The sequence below is a fragment of the Asterias amurensis genome, chromosome 11, assembly GCF_032118995.1.
Source record: "Asterias amurensis chromosome 11, ASM3211899v1".
In the NCBI taxonomy this organism is placed as follows: Eukaryota; Metazoa; Echinodermata; class Asteroidea; order Forcipulatida; family Asteriidae; genus Asterias; species Asterias amurensis.
This window is the reverse complement of record NC_092658.1, coordinates 175,758-192,692: the sequence shown is the minus strand read 5'-3', so window position 1 is coordinate 192,692 and position 16,935 is coordinate 175,758. Positions and strand designations below refer to the sequence as shown.

Here is a 16,935-nt window from a genome sequence, read left to right as displayed (position 1 = left end):
GGTACATTTTAGGCATCAGTGTTATATATACCTCAAGTGAATTGGGATTCTGGTGGATTACTGCACAATCGCCACATATCGTGATGTACACGTGCAGGTGACAGAGACAAAGATGACCATAGAGTGAAAAAAACGGTATATTTAACACCAAACTTTTTAAAATGTAACTGTTACAAATATCACAAATCAATATAACAATAAAACATTTAGGGTAAACAACGAACATAAAATACTTACAAATACAAGATTAACACAAGTGATCACATTGTTACTTTAAAACCATCACCATATATCAAATTACTCACTACTGATACGAGATTTACAATAATCAATATTAACACACAGTTAAAGGTTCAACCACAAGTTATACCAATCAGAGACATTCACAAACCAATTCATCAAATCTTATGTGCAAAGTAATAACCATAATCAATATACATGTACATGTAATTACTTTCCAATATTTATATTATATATTTAGATGTTGTTATAAAATAGACTTTTACTCTGCAAGCTTTTGTTAAACACAGCACTCTGTTTTAGTTAGCCATGATACAATCAAGGGATTAAAACAAAAGGAAATCTTGACTTCCAAAGAAATTACCTTCATCTGATGGGGACGATGGTGTTTGATCCAGAGAATCATCCCCAAGATAATCCCTTGGTATGGGATATACATTGGGATTCCCAGATAAGACGTCTGTGTGACCATGAATTCTTGGTCCTGTACCGTAGTAGTATGCCATGGATTGATGACGTCTTGAATCGTAATAGTCATCATTGTAATGCTGTGGGGCTTCCCCAACACTACGAGGTCTTACATGTTGAGGGCGCTCTTGACTTTTAAACCTCTGCCTCTCCTCCCTATGCGCTCTTGGCAATGCACCCATACTACGTGGTCGTGGCATCCTTTGCCTTGATTCACCACGGCTATAATCACGTCTAGATTGACGTTCATGTCTTGGCCAATTATCTGACTGATAATAGTCGGGTGAATATTGGCGTGAATATCTACGTTGAGGATGGTAGCCAGGTGTTTCAGGGAAGGAGGGGACTGGGTAAGAGTCATTTATGTCATCTGGTCGACTCCCTGAATATATACAAGGAGTAAGTATGGTTAGATCATGCATTATGTATCAGTATTTAAATCATGCAGTGATCACATGCACATCATGCACCAATCATAGGGTGAAATGTAAATTACTAGAGCACAATATGTAGTTACTTTTTTAATCAAGCAGTGAATACTACTCAGTGTTTGTTGTAAAAGGAAATATATCAGCAAAACTACTAAACTACTTGTGAAAGGCAACTAAATTATTCAGCAATGTAGACATACAACACAAATTGTGACTATTCCAAACAATGGTACCAACATACTAGGGCACGAGAATAAAACAAGTAGCTAGTTTTACAAAAGATTCTTATTTGTAATGCACATCTCTTTTAAAGGGTGCAATTATTGTATGAGTGCGAGTAGTAATGATTTTGATTACATGAAACACAACTTGGAGTCAGTTTGACGATTGCAAGTCCCCTTTTTATTCTGTAGCAGTTTTTTTAAACTTGAGATGACACTATGGTACACAACTTAGTTGGATTCCTGATTTTAAAGACAGTGGACACTATTGGTAGTTGTTAAAACCAGTCTTCTAACTTGGTGTTTCTCAACATATGCATAAAATAACAAACCTGTGAAAATTTGAGCTTAATTGGTCATCGGAGTTGCAAGATAACTATGAAAGAAAAAACACCCTTGACACACCAAGTTGTGTGTTTTCAGATGCTTAATTTCGAGACCTAAAATTCTAAACTTGAGGTCTTGAAATAAAATTCGTGGAAAATTACTTCTTTCTCGAAAACTAAGTCACTTCAGAGGGAGCCGTTTTTCACAATGTTTTATACTATCAACCTCTCCCCATTACTCGTTACCAAATGAGGTTGTATGCTGATAACTATTTTGCGTAATTACCAATAGTGTCAACTGCCTTTAAGTCCCTTTTATTCTGTTGTAGTTTTTTACCTAAGATGTCACTATGGTACACAACTTAGTTGAAATCCTGATTTTAAGTCCATTTTATTCTGTTTTTACCTGAGATGACACTTGAGTCGGGAGGAGGGTATCGGGTATCATAGGATAGGTCTGTTCGGCGGTTGCTAAGTAACTGGGGTGGTTCCTCAACTACAGTTACCATGGAAAGATTAAGACAATGCAGAGATGACTAAACACAACAAACAAACTATTCATTCATCTCAATAAGAAATTATCAACTTTATCCTTTGTTTCTTTATAAATCAAAATTGGATGAAAATCAGAGCTGTATGGCAATTTGTATTTGTTTGCTCAAAGTATTCAAGGTTTGGAATACATTTCCAAAACAATAATGAATTTGTAATTAAAACATTGTTTTCAAATAGTTTTGATTCTTGTGTTTAAGATTCAGAACTTGGCCACATAAACAGTTGATTCTCTTAATATTCTCACTGGTTCTTTAAACTATGTATGTGTTCATTTTAAACATTGAAATCAAGAGCAACATTTACTGTGGAAATGACACACAGTATAACCATTCAATGCATTTATCTTGCTTGTCTCTCTCAATAAAACCACAAGAAACTACACTAAAAAAAGTCAAAGAAGATGTTTTGTCTTGCAAATTTTGTCATTTTCCGTTGCTCTCTCCAATGCATTGAGTTCAATTCACTTTAATAAGATTGGATTTTCTAAGATGGGCATTTCATGCAGAGTAAAAGATAGACTATATCGCTTTTAACAAAAATGTGCAGAAATGAAAAAAGGATCAGATAAAGTAAAAGCAATCAACAAGTAGTTCTTATTCATTAATAACCAAACTGACAAACATATTGTAAAATAACAACAATTTATACTTCATATGCAACCATCATATAGGTAATGCTAAGAGGAATGATACAACATTGGCAACACAAGTCTACATAAAATGTCAATTCCATCAATAACATATTCAGAGCTTTACAATATGAATGTAGTCATAAATCAACCTGGAAAACAGCTTGACATACTATCATCATTTGACTACATAATGACTGAAAAGGGCAACTAAAATATTGTATTATTAGGCTCTATAACTCTTTTGTTATTAATGTTGATAAAAACTGCCACAAATGAGTGTTGCATGTATACAGAACAATGTTAGCAACATGTTCATGGTTACACAATGAACTTTTCTCTCTGTTTAATGAGAGCGGCTAACACTTTCTTCAAACCAATATTGTATCTTCAATGTTAGCAACATGTTCATGGTTACACAATGAACTTTTCTCTCTGTTTAATGAGAGCGGCTAACACTTTCTTCAAACCAATATTGTATCTTCAATGTTAGCAACATGTTCATGGTTACACAATGTACTTTTCTCTCTGTTTAATGAGAGCGGCTAACACTTTCTTCAAACCAATATTGTATCTTCAATGTTAGCAACATGTTCATGGTTACACAATGTACTTTTCTCTCTGTTTAATGAGAGCGGCTAACACTTTCTTCAAACCAATATTGTATCTTCAATGTTAGCAACATGTTCATGGTTACACAATGAACTTTTCTCTCTGTTTAATGAGAGCGGCTAACACTTTCTTCAAACCAATATTGTATCTTCAATGTTAGCAACATGTTCATGGTTACACAATGTACTTTTCTCTCTGTTTAATGAGAGCGGCTAACACTTTCTTCAAACCAATATTGTATCGTCAATGTTAGCAACATGTTCATGGTTACACAATGAACTTTTCTCTCTGTTTAATGAGAGTGGCTAACACTTTCTTCAAACCAATATTGTATCTTCCTTTCAGCTTATTCATATAATCTACGTGAAACTGTTTTAGGTCATTACTGGAAGTCTCTTAGGTAATGGAAGAGGACTAATTTACTTACAATCAAATCGATGATTCCTTCTAGCTCGTTCATATTGATCTTGTTCTAGCAGCATAGTTGCATCAGCCACTGTTACATTATAATATGAAGGGGTTAATATCAATAACATGCAATGTAGTTAGCTTTATGATTTATGTAGCAGAAGGTCATTATTGCAATTATTGAAAACAAACAAAAACACAACTAAAATGTACAGTTTGTAACTGGTTTCCTTGTTGTTTACTTTAGCAGACCTTGATTGCAACATTGTCTGTTAATATCTATGAAACTTGGACCAATTGACAAGTTTAACCTGCCTTGTTCATATTTCATTCCTATCACCTTGATTTGGCTAATGTAACAGGCTTTCACCTGCCCAGTTTGTACAACAATACTTTTTATCAAGTTTCAGTGGCTACTAAAACCTTGATTCAATTTTAGTAGCCAATGACACCTGGTGGTGACAGGTGTTCACCTGCCCAGTTTGCACACTAAAACTTGATACAATTATGTCAAAGAATTTGACCCAAAGGAAAACTCTTGCAACTTAAAACTATATTTGAGCATACTGGTTCATTTGATAAACACTAGTAAATTATTTTCCTGTGTTCTCTTTACCTGATTGGAAATCCTCTTCCCTCTTTCCAAATATAATGTCCCCAGTAGTAGGTGCAACATCATAACTAGCGCCTCGATTAAATGGAGATTTAGTGTAGCGTAAAGAGGCTGCCTCTTCAGGATGTCCATTGGAGGGACGCATCCACCATTGACCTTGGGCACCATATACTGCATCTATGTAGTCCATAGTGGGGCGCAGGAGGGTTTAGTTAGTTCATGCAAGGGGGTAGGATGTGGTTAACATGTAGCGTTAGAGCATTATAAACTTATCACAACCTTCTTATATCTTGACTTTATTAATGTTTTAGTGGTTAAAAAAAACATCATGATTTAAGACACAAGTACACTTAAAATTATAGTAATACTTGGTAATACTTTAAGATTCGTTTTAAAAGATAATCTAAAACCTAGAATAACTAACTGATGATCTGAATGATCAAACATAAAGGACTCAACTGTTTTTTGTTTCATAAACTATGTATCGATTCATTTATATCATATGTCTAACATTGTTAACAATGAACCACCTAGTTCAAATATAACAACCTTATTAAATAATTGACATGAATGGTTTTAATCACAACATACATGTACTCATGAACACATTGTTAGATTACAGCTCAACATTTGACAAGCCTTCAAAGATGAATGGGTTCTTTATGATGAAGCTAATAGTACATCTTGATATAATAGATGATGACAGACTTTCTTGTACTGACAGCTAGTATCCATGATGCTAGATGGTTCGGATGATCCTGTTGTTTACTACACAACATCCAAAGAACATTCCAGAAAGAAATCTGATGCTTAGGAATAGCAGTCCCATTATAAATATAACAAGTACCAGGGAAATGTTGTGTCTCCTTGATACAACATCTGGACATCTAATGTAATCCCTAGAGCCTCAATTTGTTAAGTTGTAATACCCATCTAATGTACCTCAATGACTTTGATAATGAACATAATGCTCTTATCAACATGCTCTAATCATTCAAAGATAACACCTTTTTGAGAGGATCTGTGAAGAAAAGTATCATGAATTTTGTAAATAGTCACCAGTTGTGAGCAAAAGTCAAATTCAACAAAGCAATGTACAGTTTTAAATACAACCTGCCTCATGTTAAAAAACATAACTTGTTGAGTTTACAATGTTCTATTAAGACAGACTTACCTGCAGCATGGCGATCGATAAGATAAATGACTTTCCTCTTACAGACTTCTTGCTCTTCTTCTGGTAGGATCTGGATGATGTAAGGCCACAATGTCCTCTTAGCGTTGGTATCAAGCACAGGAAATAACTCCACGATCAAACCATCAAGATTTCTAATGGAAGAAATATTGACAGATAGTTGTTAAAGTCTAATCATCAGACCTCAGTGGCTTCATACAAACATCGAGGGACAACTAAAGAGAAGAAGACTCAATCAATCTGACTATCTTTACCTGCATTGATGATACTCTTGTAAAGCTCTCTTAACCATCTTCCTTTCCTGACCAGTAAGATGATGCTCCATCTGTAAAACAAAAATAAAATAAAAAAATAATCTCTTGACATTCCTTCATAGACAACCCTTAAAAAAATCTCATTTTTATCAATATTCCATTAAAAGGCTGAAAAGGACAACAGTGAAGATGGCTGCAGTAAAAAAAAATTGTTTTTTGTTTTTTTACTAACCATTTCTTTAAAGGTTCTTCCCACAGCATACAAGTCTTGTCTGGACATAGGACCTGTTTTGACATCTCCTAATTCAGCTACTTGTCCTTTACTATGGACAGATTCAGAGAGCCAATTAGAAACTGAAGATACTTCACTGGCTGTGGTCAAACTACGGGCTGTGCTACGGGTTGTAACAGATGGAGCACTTGAATAACCTGTGACAAATAACATTAAGATAAAGAGCTTTGGATGTCTTTCTCATTCATCACATATTTATTTGTAAATGCAATTCTTCTGGTAGGATCTGGATGATGTAAGGCCACAATGCCCGCTTAGCATTGGTATCAAGCACAGGAAATAACTCCACTATCAAACCATCCAGATTTCTAAATGCGCAAATAAACTGTGGAATGTTCTTCCTAAGCAGTTTGGTGTATCTTACACACTGTGATGAAGGATTGAATCTACGCCTAGCAAGATAGTGAGATTTTGTACATGTTGTATGTGATGATTAAAACAAAGCAAATCTCTTTGAGTTTTTCTTTAAAAGTTAAAATTCAAAGTCACCACAGTCTTAATTTTCAGAATTCACAATTGTACAATTACTTACCAATTTGCAAAACGCTGATTTTATTTTTATTTGGTTAATAGGATTTTGTGACAATTGTGCGAACAGGTTGGCAAGGTTAGGAGGTAAGCAACATGGAGACCACTTCCTTTTCCAAATAGACAATGAATGTGGTAGTAAGATTGAGTGAATTGGCCGACTACATACCACTTGATGGGATAGGTTGTCCAGACTCTATAGCTATTGTTGGTGCACTCCCACTGCCTTTCAATAATACAATCAGTTGATCATGAGTCTTCTTTCGAACATCAAGTCCATTCAGTCTAATAATACGATCCCCAGGATGTAAACCAGCCTTCTCAGCAGGACCACTGGGATCAACAGATTCAATAGTGACAGGACTATGGCCAACCAGCATGAAACCAAAGGAACCACCAGTTCGGTCAATTTGAACCACTCTGGAAAAAATAACATTTACAATATTAAGAACAATATAATGAAAGTTGTTTCCTCCAAGCTAAACACATCAAAGTACAGTTACATGTACTTGCAGGATTGTTGTTTTCATTCTTTGACAACTTATAGGCTAACTTTTGCCTAGAGGTGAGGTTTGCCTTAGCATCATGTATAAACCTCTTTCCAGTTTTGTTGGTTCTGAAAAGTATCCGTATGCTCTGATCGTCTTCAGGAGGTTTTTCTGTATTGCATACTTTTAATCTGTCTGTACTTTGGGGAACAATTCTTGATAATAAATGTAAAGTTTGACAAACCTCCTGCCTGCACTGGGGGCACCCTGAGTGACCATAAAGTCAAATCTCTCTCGGTGTTTTGGTGGGACGAATATTCTACAAACAAAGATCAAAAACAATTATTAATGTCATGTTGCTTTTCTTAAAACAATCATGGATTAGACCATAAAATTTACAAAAAAAGAGATTGACAACACAACCAACAATGTTGTTAATTATGACATGAATTACACTATAACATCATCATGAAGCAACATACAGATTTTAAAAATTACTGGTTGTTGTTTTTTGGTTTAAATTGAAAACTGAATAAAGTGCACAAATTGTATTTACCTGATATCGTCAAAGAGTAATCTTTGTGATGGTGTAGTAAGAAGAGTAGCCAGAGCACAGCCAAAATGATCAACCCTCTTGTCTTTAGCATATTGCTTCAATACTGCAACCAGGGCATCTTTTCGTGGTCGATCATCAAAGAAAACACCATCCAACTGAATAAATAAATAAATAAACAAATCAAAGAATTATTTTAGTTATTTAAAATGTTTGTCCCAGAATCATCAAGAGGGGATTATTACATATTTAGTAAAATTCTGAACATCTAACCACTTCAGTTTATCAAAACAAATAATGCTGTAGTCCAACATTGCTTACAGTTGTGAATATTGCTTACACATGTAATCGCTTAAAATGAAATAATGGTTCCCAAATACTTATTTAAGTCAAAGTTATGTACAGTGTATGACTATTTAAATACATTTTGTATTATACAACACTGGGGTGTATCTTTTGTAAGGTACACATTTTAAACTTAAAGACACTTGACACAATTGGTAATTGTCAAAGACTAGTCTTCACAATCGGTGTATCTCACCATGTGCATATAATAACAAACGTGTGAAAATTTGCGCTCAATTGGTTGTCGAAGTTGCGAGATAATGAAAGAAAAAAACACCCTTGTCGCTCCATAGTCACACGAAGTTGTGACTTGATTTCGAGAACTCAAATTCTAAATCTGAGGTCTCAAAATCAAATTCGTGGAAAATTACTTCTTTTTTGAAAACTCTGACACTTCAGAGCGGAGCTGTTTCTCACAATGTTTATACTATCAACCTCTCCCCATTACTCAAAATCAAGAAAGGTTTTATGATAATAATTATTTTAAGAAATTACCAATAGTGCCCACTGCCTTTATAAACTGTTGCGCTTTACTACTTGAAATTCAAAAGCACTAAATTCTAGTTATTTTTACATGATCTTTCTAAATCATATTAAACAAACGAAATTTGTCCTGTTTTCCTTAAAAAATACCAATAACAAAAAGGGGAAAAATTAATACTTTGCAAATTGTATTAAAATGTATTAAAATGTATGCACATGTAGGAAAAAAACACAATGTCTAAAGTAAGAGACAACATTGCAACCCATGTGATAAAACGCTTTTCCTTTTTTTCAATAGCAATATTACATTTAGTTCATTTTTACAATGTTTCATGAACAGATTACAATGTATACTGTTAAAAAACTGACGCCTAAACCACAAGTTTTGTATATTTTGTCAGTTCAAAAGATATGAGAGCATGTGTATAAAAAAACACACAGTTCACACGTAAAATGTGTTCTTAAAAACTACTCCAATACAGAGTGCAATGAATAAGCTACAATGAACAACTGGTTTTATGTTGTGTGCATTCATTTTAATTTAGTTTTAATAACATCTGAGGTTTGACTCATAACATAAATAATCATCTTCTTTTTAGAAGTAAAATGATAAATATTCAGTCACTCCTTATACACTTTAGAAACAAAACATGGGTAACAGTAAATATTAGGTGTAATGCATAAATTTATAAACACAGTTTGGTTGCACCCACACCCTTTGTGACAACTCCACAATGCAACAATTCATTTTAAATTTAATTATTGAGATAGTACCACTCCCTAGATGTATAAGCAGTGAGCAAGCAATCATACTCAACCAGATGTTGCTTCTGTTGCCAGGTTGCTATAGCAACCATAGTAAGACTACCGATGCATTATACATGAGCAACCATTGCTTAGGCTGTACTGATCTACAGTACATACAGTACTTGTAAGCCTGGTACATGTACACGTAGTGTGGTAGACTCTTTGGAGCTTCATTTGGATGCGTTTTAAATTACTTGGTCATTGATTGAAATTAAAGTATGACCAGACATAACTGAAGTAGGCAGGCTTGTTGCCTTGCCTATAAACAAAGCATCAATTATTTGCTTCATTTACATAGATCCAAAAGAGCAAACAATAAAGTGGGTTGTCATGAACCTGGTTGTAATCCTCAGAAATTGCTTCTTTAGACAGTTACAGAAACCAATTAATTGCTGCATACATGTACATTTATAACTCAGGATTGAACTACCTACAATAATCAAATGTTCCGGGTCATTACAATTGTTTAGGGTGCTCTGAAAACATATTTTTTTAGTCACTAAACAAATTTTTTCATTTGCTTATAATGTCTATTAGTTGGATTTATTTCTTGTATTTTTAATATTTCCATTTTTATATGTCCAATTTCTGGGTATGTTGTTTCTAAAGTTTTAAATTTGTATCTCCTTTTGTGTACATAGTTAAGGGAATAAAAAGGTAGCGACGAGTTTTTAAACGGCCCTTTAAAACCGGCAGGGTCGTTGCCTTGTGATAAAGGCCAGAGCCACAGCAACAACCCTAGCTGGTCATTATCAACTGTTTAAACCCCCATGTGACGCGCTCTCCACCAATTGGAATAGCGAACCTGTCTGAGGTATACATGAATGAATCTTTGTAGTCACTAAACGTATTTTTACATTTGCTAATTGCTCCTGGTTCAATGTTAGTTGATGGATTAATTTCTTGTATTATTTTTTTAGGCCCTATAAATATATCCAGGTCTGTTGTTTCAAATGTTTTAAATTTGTATCTACTTTTGTTTGCATTGTTGAACCTTTTTATCCTTACATGGGGCCTAAATGCTGATTGTTAGACGCATTGAGGAATCTGTGATTCGTAATGCGCCTTATATGGGGCCTAAATGCTGTTTATTATTATTTTATTATTATTATAACGTTCGGTCTTTGAAAAAAAGGAGGAGGGGCCCCCATTTTTTCCCTTTAAAATGCCGGTTGAAACATTTTTAAAGACAACCGGCTTGGCTATTTAAAAAAATGTCTGAAGCTGTTAAAGGGCAGTTCCACGATGTCGGACGTTCATTTCGGACACTTTAACAGAGTGTATTAATACATTGATATTTATAAAAGGAATTTTTGTTCTATCTGAGGTACATTGTATTTAAGGTAGTCACCAAAGTTATTTTATAAACAAATTATTCATCCACATCTTAAGATATAGATGCCATTCGCCTAGACTTGTGGACAAGTCGTTAATGGTCCCACGCAGTGAGATAGTCGAGTTGTGGTGGTGCTCTCGCGAGATCACTGCTCCCGCGCAAACTGCTGGTTGCCGACTCTACTCCCCATTAACATGGGACCGTAGTCGTGACAGCAGTAGTAGAATACCGCAGGAATCGCGGGGAGAGTCGGAATGCTTTCACCGCGACAGACATTGAACGACTTATCCACAAGTCTATCATTCGCCCAAAACACCATGGTGTCGGACGCACTCAGAGATACGCCTGTTTATGAAAACCAATATTTGCAGTTCAAACTATGTGATGTGTTTGAACTTTTAAATGTATTTTTTTCTTATTTATGGATTTCATCAGACCTCTATTAATACATTTCACAAGGTTTGTTTTTTAAATTTGAATTTGAAGAATCAGCATTTAATATATTGTTGTTGGACGTACATTTCACAGTGTCGGACATTATTATTATGGTTTATTTATTAACTGCACTGGCCGAAAAAGTACATTAACCCTAACCCTAACCCTAACCCTGTTTGAAATTGCATTAAAAAATAGGTAAACAATCAGTTCAACTTCTCACTTTTGTTATAAAATAATGATTTAATCTGCCAATTTGGTGTTGTAAGATCAGATTATCATTACTTGTTGGAAAAAATGGTAAAATTGGTAAACTATACCACGTTACGAGATTAATAGAAACAATGTACACGTGTTATGCAACTTGTACGCAATATATGTATGCAATATCCTTATGCATTGCATTGGCAACCAAGAATGGGCAAAATACCAAGTTTCAAAATATTGCCTAACAATGAAAGAGATGAGTCTGCAAAGCAACATTTGGTCCAAATACACTAGAGATTGGACTTGTATTTAAAAACAATTAAAGTTTAAAGTTGTAGGTGGCTAACTGTTAAATTTTGGTGCAAATTTGTTTTGAATTTTCTGTCAAGAACCAACAAGATACTTATGCTGGGTGACTTTAACATCCACATAGACAAGCCTGACCTCCCGGATGTTAAGAAATTCAATTCATCTCATGTGTCTTCTGGATTGTACCAGCACATTCATGAACCTACACATAAACTGGGACAAACATTAGACCTTGTTATTACTTGTTTGGATGATCAGTTAATCCAAGACTGTAACATAGTTAAGGTTGATTCTTTTTCGGATTATTACATGACCCATTGTAGCTTACAAGATCAAGTGAAATCTATGCCAATGAATTCCATTTCTATTTGTCGTAACTTCCAGCACATGGATCACATAACCTTTAAAGAAGACCTTGTTTCTGAACTTTGTGGAGTTCCATCAGGTGAGTCTCCCGATCAATTACTGTCCTGATTTGGTTCTGCCATAATTTTTGTTCTTGACAAGCATGCGCCACTTAAGAATAAGTCTCATAAGTTAAGACCTAAGCAGCCATGGTATAATGGTAATATCAATGTTGAGAGGCGTTTGAGAAGGAAGCATAAGCGTAAATGGCACAAATCTGGAACAGAAAATGATCCGTTGGCTTACCAAACTCAAAGGGACAAGGTCAATCAAATGATTGATGCCAGTAAAACTGAATTTTACAGGTCTTCCCATGCTAATTCAAACAAAAAAGATGTATTTAAAATTCTTTACTTAAAGTCACCTGGAAATGGTAATTTGTCAAAATAAAGCTTTTGACGAGTGGAATGTGAATAAACAGTTAACTAAGGTTCTAAAAAATTAGTTATCTTATTTACAAATTTAAGAGTAGGCCCCAACCCTCGAGGCGCGATATTTCAAGAGAAAATTCTGCACAGCGCTGAAAAAGACAACGGACCAGACCACTAGGCACTATTGCTCTTGTGAGTCTGACCAGCCATGCAGACTGACCCCATCTTTAGTTGTTTTGCTGCATCCAGCAGCAATACACTTGGTCGGCATTGCCGAAAAATGCAATAAAAAAGCTTTTTTCAAAACGTACACACTCACGACTTGGATTTGCATGTACTTTGCACGTGTGTTTACTCTACGCATCAAGGCAAAGTCTGCCTCGATTGACATCACAAAAGGGGTAGGAGGAGTCAACCCCCAAACAATTTTATCTATTTTTTAAACATATAAATCGTTACAAACAATTATTAAAAAAATTGTTTTATTGTTACTAAACATATACATGTACTCTTATGTTTGAAAAAATAAAAATTATATTTCCAGGTGACTTTAACAAAAACAATAGAAGCCTTCCTTAATGTAATTAATCACAGGTTCTTGCAAATGACTTTGCAATGTTTTTCAAAAACAAGATTGACAATATTCACACTGCACTCAATGGCCACAGGGATAACCAATCATGCCACTGATTCTACTGTGCATATTCAACAAAGGGCTGCACTATTTTCTAACTTTGAAGGAGGAAGCTGTGTTTAAATTGTGCCCTTGACACTATTCCTACTTGGCTTTTGAAAGATCATTTAATAACTGTTTTACCCATACTCACTTCAATCAACAATGCTTCTCTTTCATCAGGCTCTTTCCCAAACACACTTGGTCAAGCCATAATCTCACCACACTAAAGAAACCTTCATTAGATCATAAAACATTAAGTAGTTATCGACCAGTTTCAAATATAAGATTCATTGCAAAACTTATTGAGAAAGCTGCTGCTAAACAACTGAAGCAACACACGTCTATCAATAACCTTGAGGAGCTCTATCAGTCCGCATAAATAAAACACACAATAGTACCGAAACTGCTCTTTTGAAGGTTCGGGATGATGTTCTTTTAAAGGCATTGGATAGGTCTAATGTTGTATTTCTAGTGCTATTAGATTTGTCTGCTGCCTTTGACACCATCAATCATGATATTTTACTTGACAGAATGAGGGATGATTTAGGCGTTTCCGATACTGCACTACTATGGTTCAAATCATATCTCTCGGGTAGACTAAGTCTGGTATCTATTCCTAACCTACTCTGATCCAGTTGATTTGGAGTATGGGCTATCCCAGGGGTCCATATTGGGTCCCTTGATGTTTGGAATTTATACCCTCCCACTTGGCAATATCATACGTCATCATAACATAGACTTTCATTTATATGCTGATGATACACAGCTATAGTGTTCCTTTGATCCTAGAATACCTGGTGCTTGGCAAGTTGCCATTAAGAAACTGCAGCTGTGCATTACTGATGTTCAAAACTGGATGACTTCTAACAAGCTTAAGGACAATTCCACGGTCAGTCGCATTACACTTTTCAGTGTCATTTCTCGATCGTGGTGCTAGAAGTTCTGTGTGATATATTCTTTCCACTAAGTTCATAGACTGATTTGTACTTGACACCAAAGGCTTTGAATTGATAATATTAGAAATGTTGTGGGCTTTGTGCTCTGGCTGTTATAACGTTGTAAAAAGCGGTCAGTCGCATTACACAAAAAGGACATGGTAAAAAAAACCACTTGTCACATTTTAAAAATCTCACCTATAAGTGTTTTTTTTTAGATCAAAAAGATTGTGAAAGTGTTACTAATATGTTACACACAACTCTTATACATGAGTATCTAACACGATACTTATAAATGATCAGCAACTTGAACTTTTAGGTGTACATGGCAAAACCATGGTCAGTGACATTACGGTCAGTCGCATTACAGTTTTCCAGAAAATGTAGCAACGCCTACATGGAGCCCAAGCTGAGTTCTTATTTGGCAAAATTGGGTTTATTCCTTGTCAACAACTAAAAATAAATTGGTTTCAAATGTTACCTATAACTTCTAAGTGGAAAGAAAGTCGCGACAAAAACTTGATTTTTTGGTGTCATGTCCATGTTTGCTTGGAATTGCCCTTAAGCTCAATGAAAATAAAACTGAGTTCATTGTGCTTGGTACTCCCCAAAACCTTAAGAAACTGCCGAAGATATCTTTGCATATGGGTGATACATCGATTGACCCTACTGATTCTGTCCACAATTTAGGAATAAAATTTGATTCTCATTTAACAATGAGCAAGCAAGTTTCTAGCTTCTGCCAAACAATAAATTTTCAGCTGCGTAACTTAAGGAGAATCAAACGGTACCTGGATAAGGATACTCTCCATCATGTTGTCAGAGCTTTAGTCCTCTCTCGTATTGACTATGGCAATCTCCTTTTATTTGGTGCAACGTCATATGAATTGGACAGAGCCCAAATATTACAAAATAGTGCAGCTCGTTTTTGTTCCACACCCTTGAGAGAAATATTACCCCATGACTTGCGGAACTTCATTGGCTACCAATTAAAGGACAAATCCGTTTTAGGATTGCTCTTCTCGTTTTTAAATGCTTTAACAAAACTACACCTGATTATATTACCACTTTACTGTCACATTACACTCCTCCACGATTTCTTCGGTCCACACTCGACATCACTCGCTTGAATGTTCCCCAAGCAAACAAACAAGTCCTTAAGACTCACCTTTTTCCAAGTTAATTTCTTTCTAGTGTGCTATGATCTTGATGGAATAGCGCCTTATAAATTTTAATTGTTATGTTAAATGTTATGTAACTTTGGAACTAACCTTGCCAATATTTTTCTAAGAGCTCTATCCTTGCTATGGGGTAACCACATGTACAAGTACACGTCTGTATTTAACAAGTATAGTGCAAAGTCAAGCTTTTCTGATATTAATTATAAGTATCAGTGGGTTTTGGAAACGGAAATAAAAAAATTCTGCATATCAAAATTATTGTGTTATAGCAGCCAGTAGACAAATAAGGGAATGAGATTTATTGTTTGAGGCAAGATTTGAGTAATTTGGCATGTTTGGGTGAGGGTTACTCTCTGTACCAATTTATAGCTTTGTATGATATTTTAAAGGTGTTTAAAAGCGGTTTCTTATATTTATTTTGGAGTTGTCGGTCGTACTAGTGCCGGATGTACGAACAAAATGTACGTCCGACAACAGGATTTTGTACATTAAAGAAGATTTATTAAAGAATAATTCCATGCATAGATAGAGGGTATCAATTGTGCTTTTTAATGTAAATTTGAAAAATTTCTGCCCACTATTGAAATAGGAAGATTAAAAAATTCACTATTTTGGTGTCAGACGTACATGTACATCGGAAAAGTAAGTTTTATTACTAAAATACTGAACAAAATTGTGTATCATAAAATTTTGAAAGAATATTTTATTTGTTTTCCCATCATTATGTTGTTACTAAAGAAAACTTCAAATAGGTACAAAACCAAAAGAAACACTATTTAATCAGGATAAAACTTGGATTAATTTGGCAAAACATTTTTTTAAAGCCAATTTCACTATTTTTAAAGTATTTTTTCAGTCGAAAGTAGCACTTGAGCCGCGAATATTTTTAGTAACAAATTATATTTTATCAAAATTCATACATGAACAATAAGCTACAAAATGATCTCTCATTTGTGCCATTTTGAAATGTTGGCATTGATGTTTACATTTCCATGGAACTGCTCTAAAATGTATCCTTTTTTTTTATTTAAAGGGGAAAAAAGGAAAAAAGGAGAAGGTCTCTAAAAAGAAGCGGGTGGGGATGCTAAACATATTATTTGTTTATTTTGCCTAAATGTGATAGCTAATAGTTTTTAATAATGAGAATTGCAATACATTTGCCCAAAGAAAGGTCACACAATAAACAGGGGGAGGGGGCGGTAAGTGGGTGTCAATGTACGTTTAATCATAATGGAGCTAAAACCAAACATACACGTCAATAGTTACTAAAATAATTTACATAATAGGAGTTTCCAATATGAGTTACAGAAATGAGCTTCACCCCCCCCCCCAAAAAACAAAACAAAACAAAACAAAAAAAACAAGATAAATAACCCTGCCTAGACCCCCCAAAACCCCAACTTTTTATTTAATTTGAGATCGGTAGTGGGGGTAAAAGGGTACTATTGACTGAGTCTACTGTACAATGTACACGTATACAGCGTACACAGCGAGTACTGAACTCGCTGCTCAGTCAACCTTGGCGACCTTTAGTAGATGTAGCCATGGTAACTGTTTATGTGAGATCTCCATTGCCTCAGCAACCAGTTTAATTCACTGCCTACATGTACTAGTCTTGACTTGTAAACAAATGACT

General features: G+C 34.9%; 1 protein-coding gene across 4 annotated transcripts in view; it reads right to left on the bottom strand.

Moving 5' to 3' along the window:
* LOC139943719 (delphilin-like) overlaps positions 1 to 16,935 on the bottom strand; it is a 34,272-nt gene that overhangs the window by 12,392 nt on the left and 4,945 nt on the right. For all 4 annotated transcript variants that reach the window (XM_071940472.1, XM_071940469.1, XM_071940470.1 and 1 more), the window contains exons 3-12: positions 7,813 to 7,967; positions 7,501 to 7,575; positions 6,938 to 7,188; positions 6,181 to 6,377; positions 5,949 to 6,019; positions 5,677 to 5,828; positions 4,506 to 4,679; positions 3,909 to 3,977; positions 2,093 to 2,182; positions 605 to 1,090 (exon numbers count right to left, since the gene is read on the bottom strand). In XM_071940472.1, coding sequence (XP_071796573.1) covers positions 605 to 1,090; positions 2,093 to 2,182; positions 3,909 to 3,977; positions 4,506 to 4,679; positions 5,677 to 5,828; positions 5,949 to 6,019; positions 6,181 to 6,377; positions 6,938 to 7,188; positions 7,501 to 7,575; positions 7,813 to 7,967 — 1,720 coding nt within the window. The remainder of the gene's footprint in view (positions 1 to 604; positions 1,091 to 2,092; positions 2,183 to 3,908; positions 3,978 to 4,505; positions 4,680 to 5,676; positions 5,829 to 5,948; positions 6,020 to 6,180; positions 6,378 to 6,937; positions 7,189 to 7,500; positions 7,576 to 7,812; positions 7,968 to 16,935) is intronic.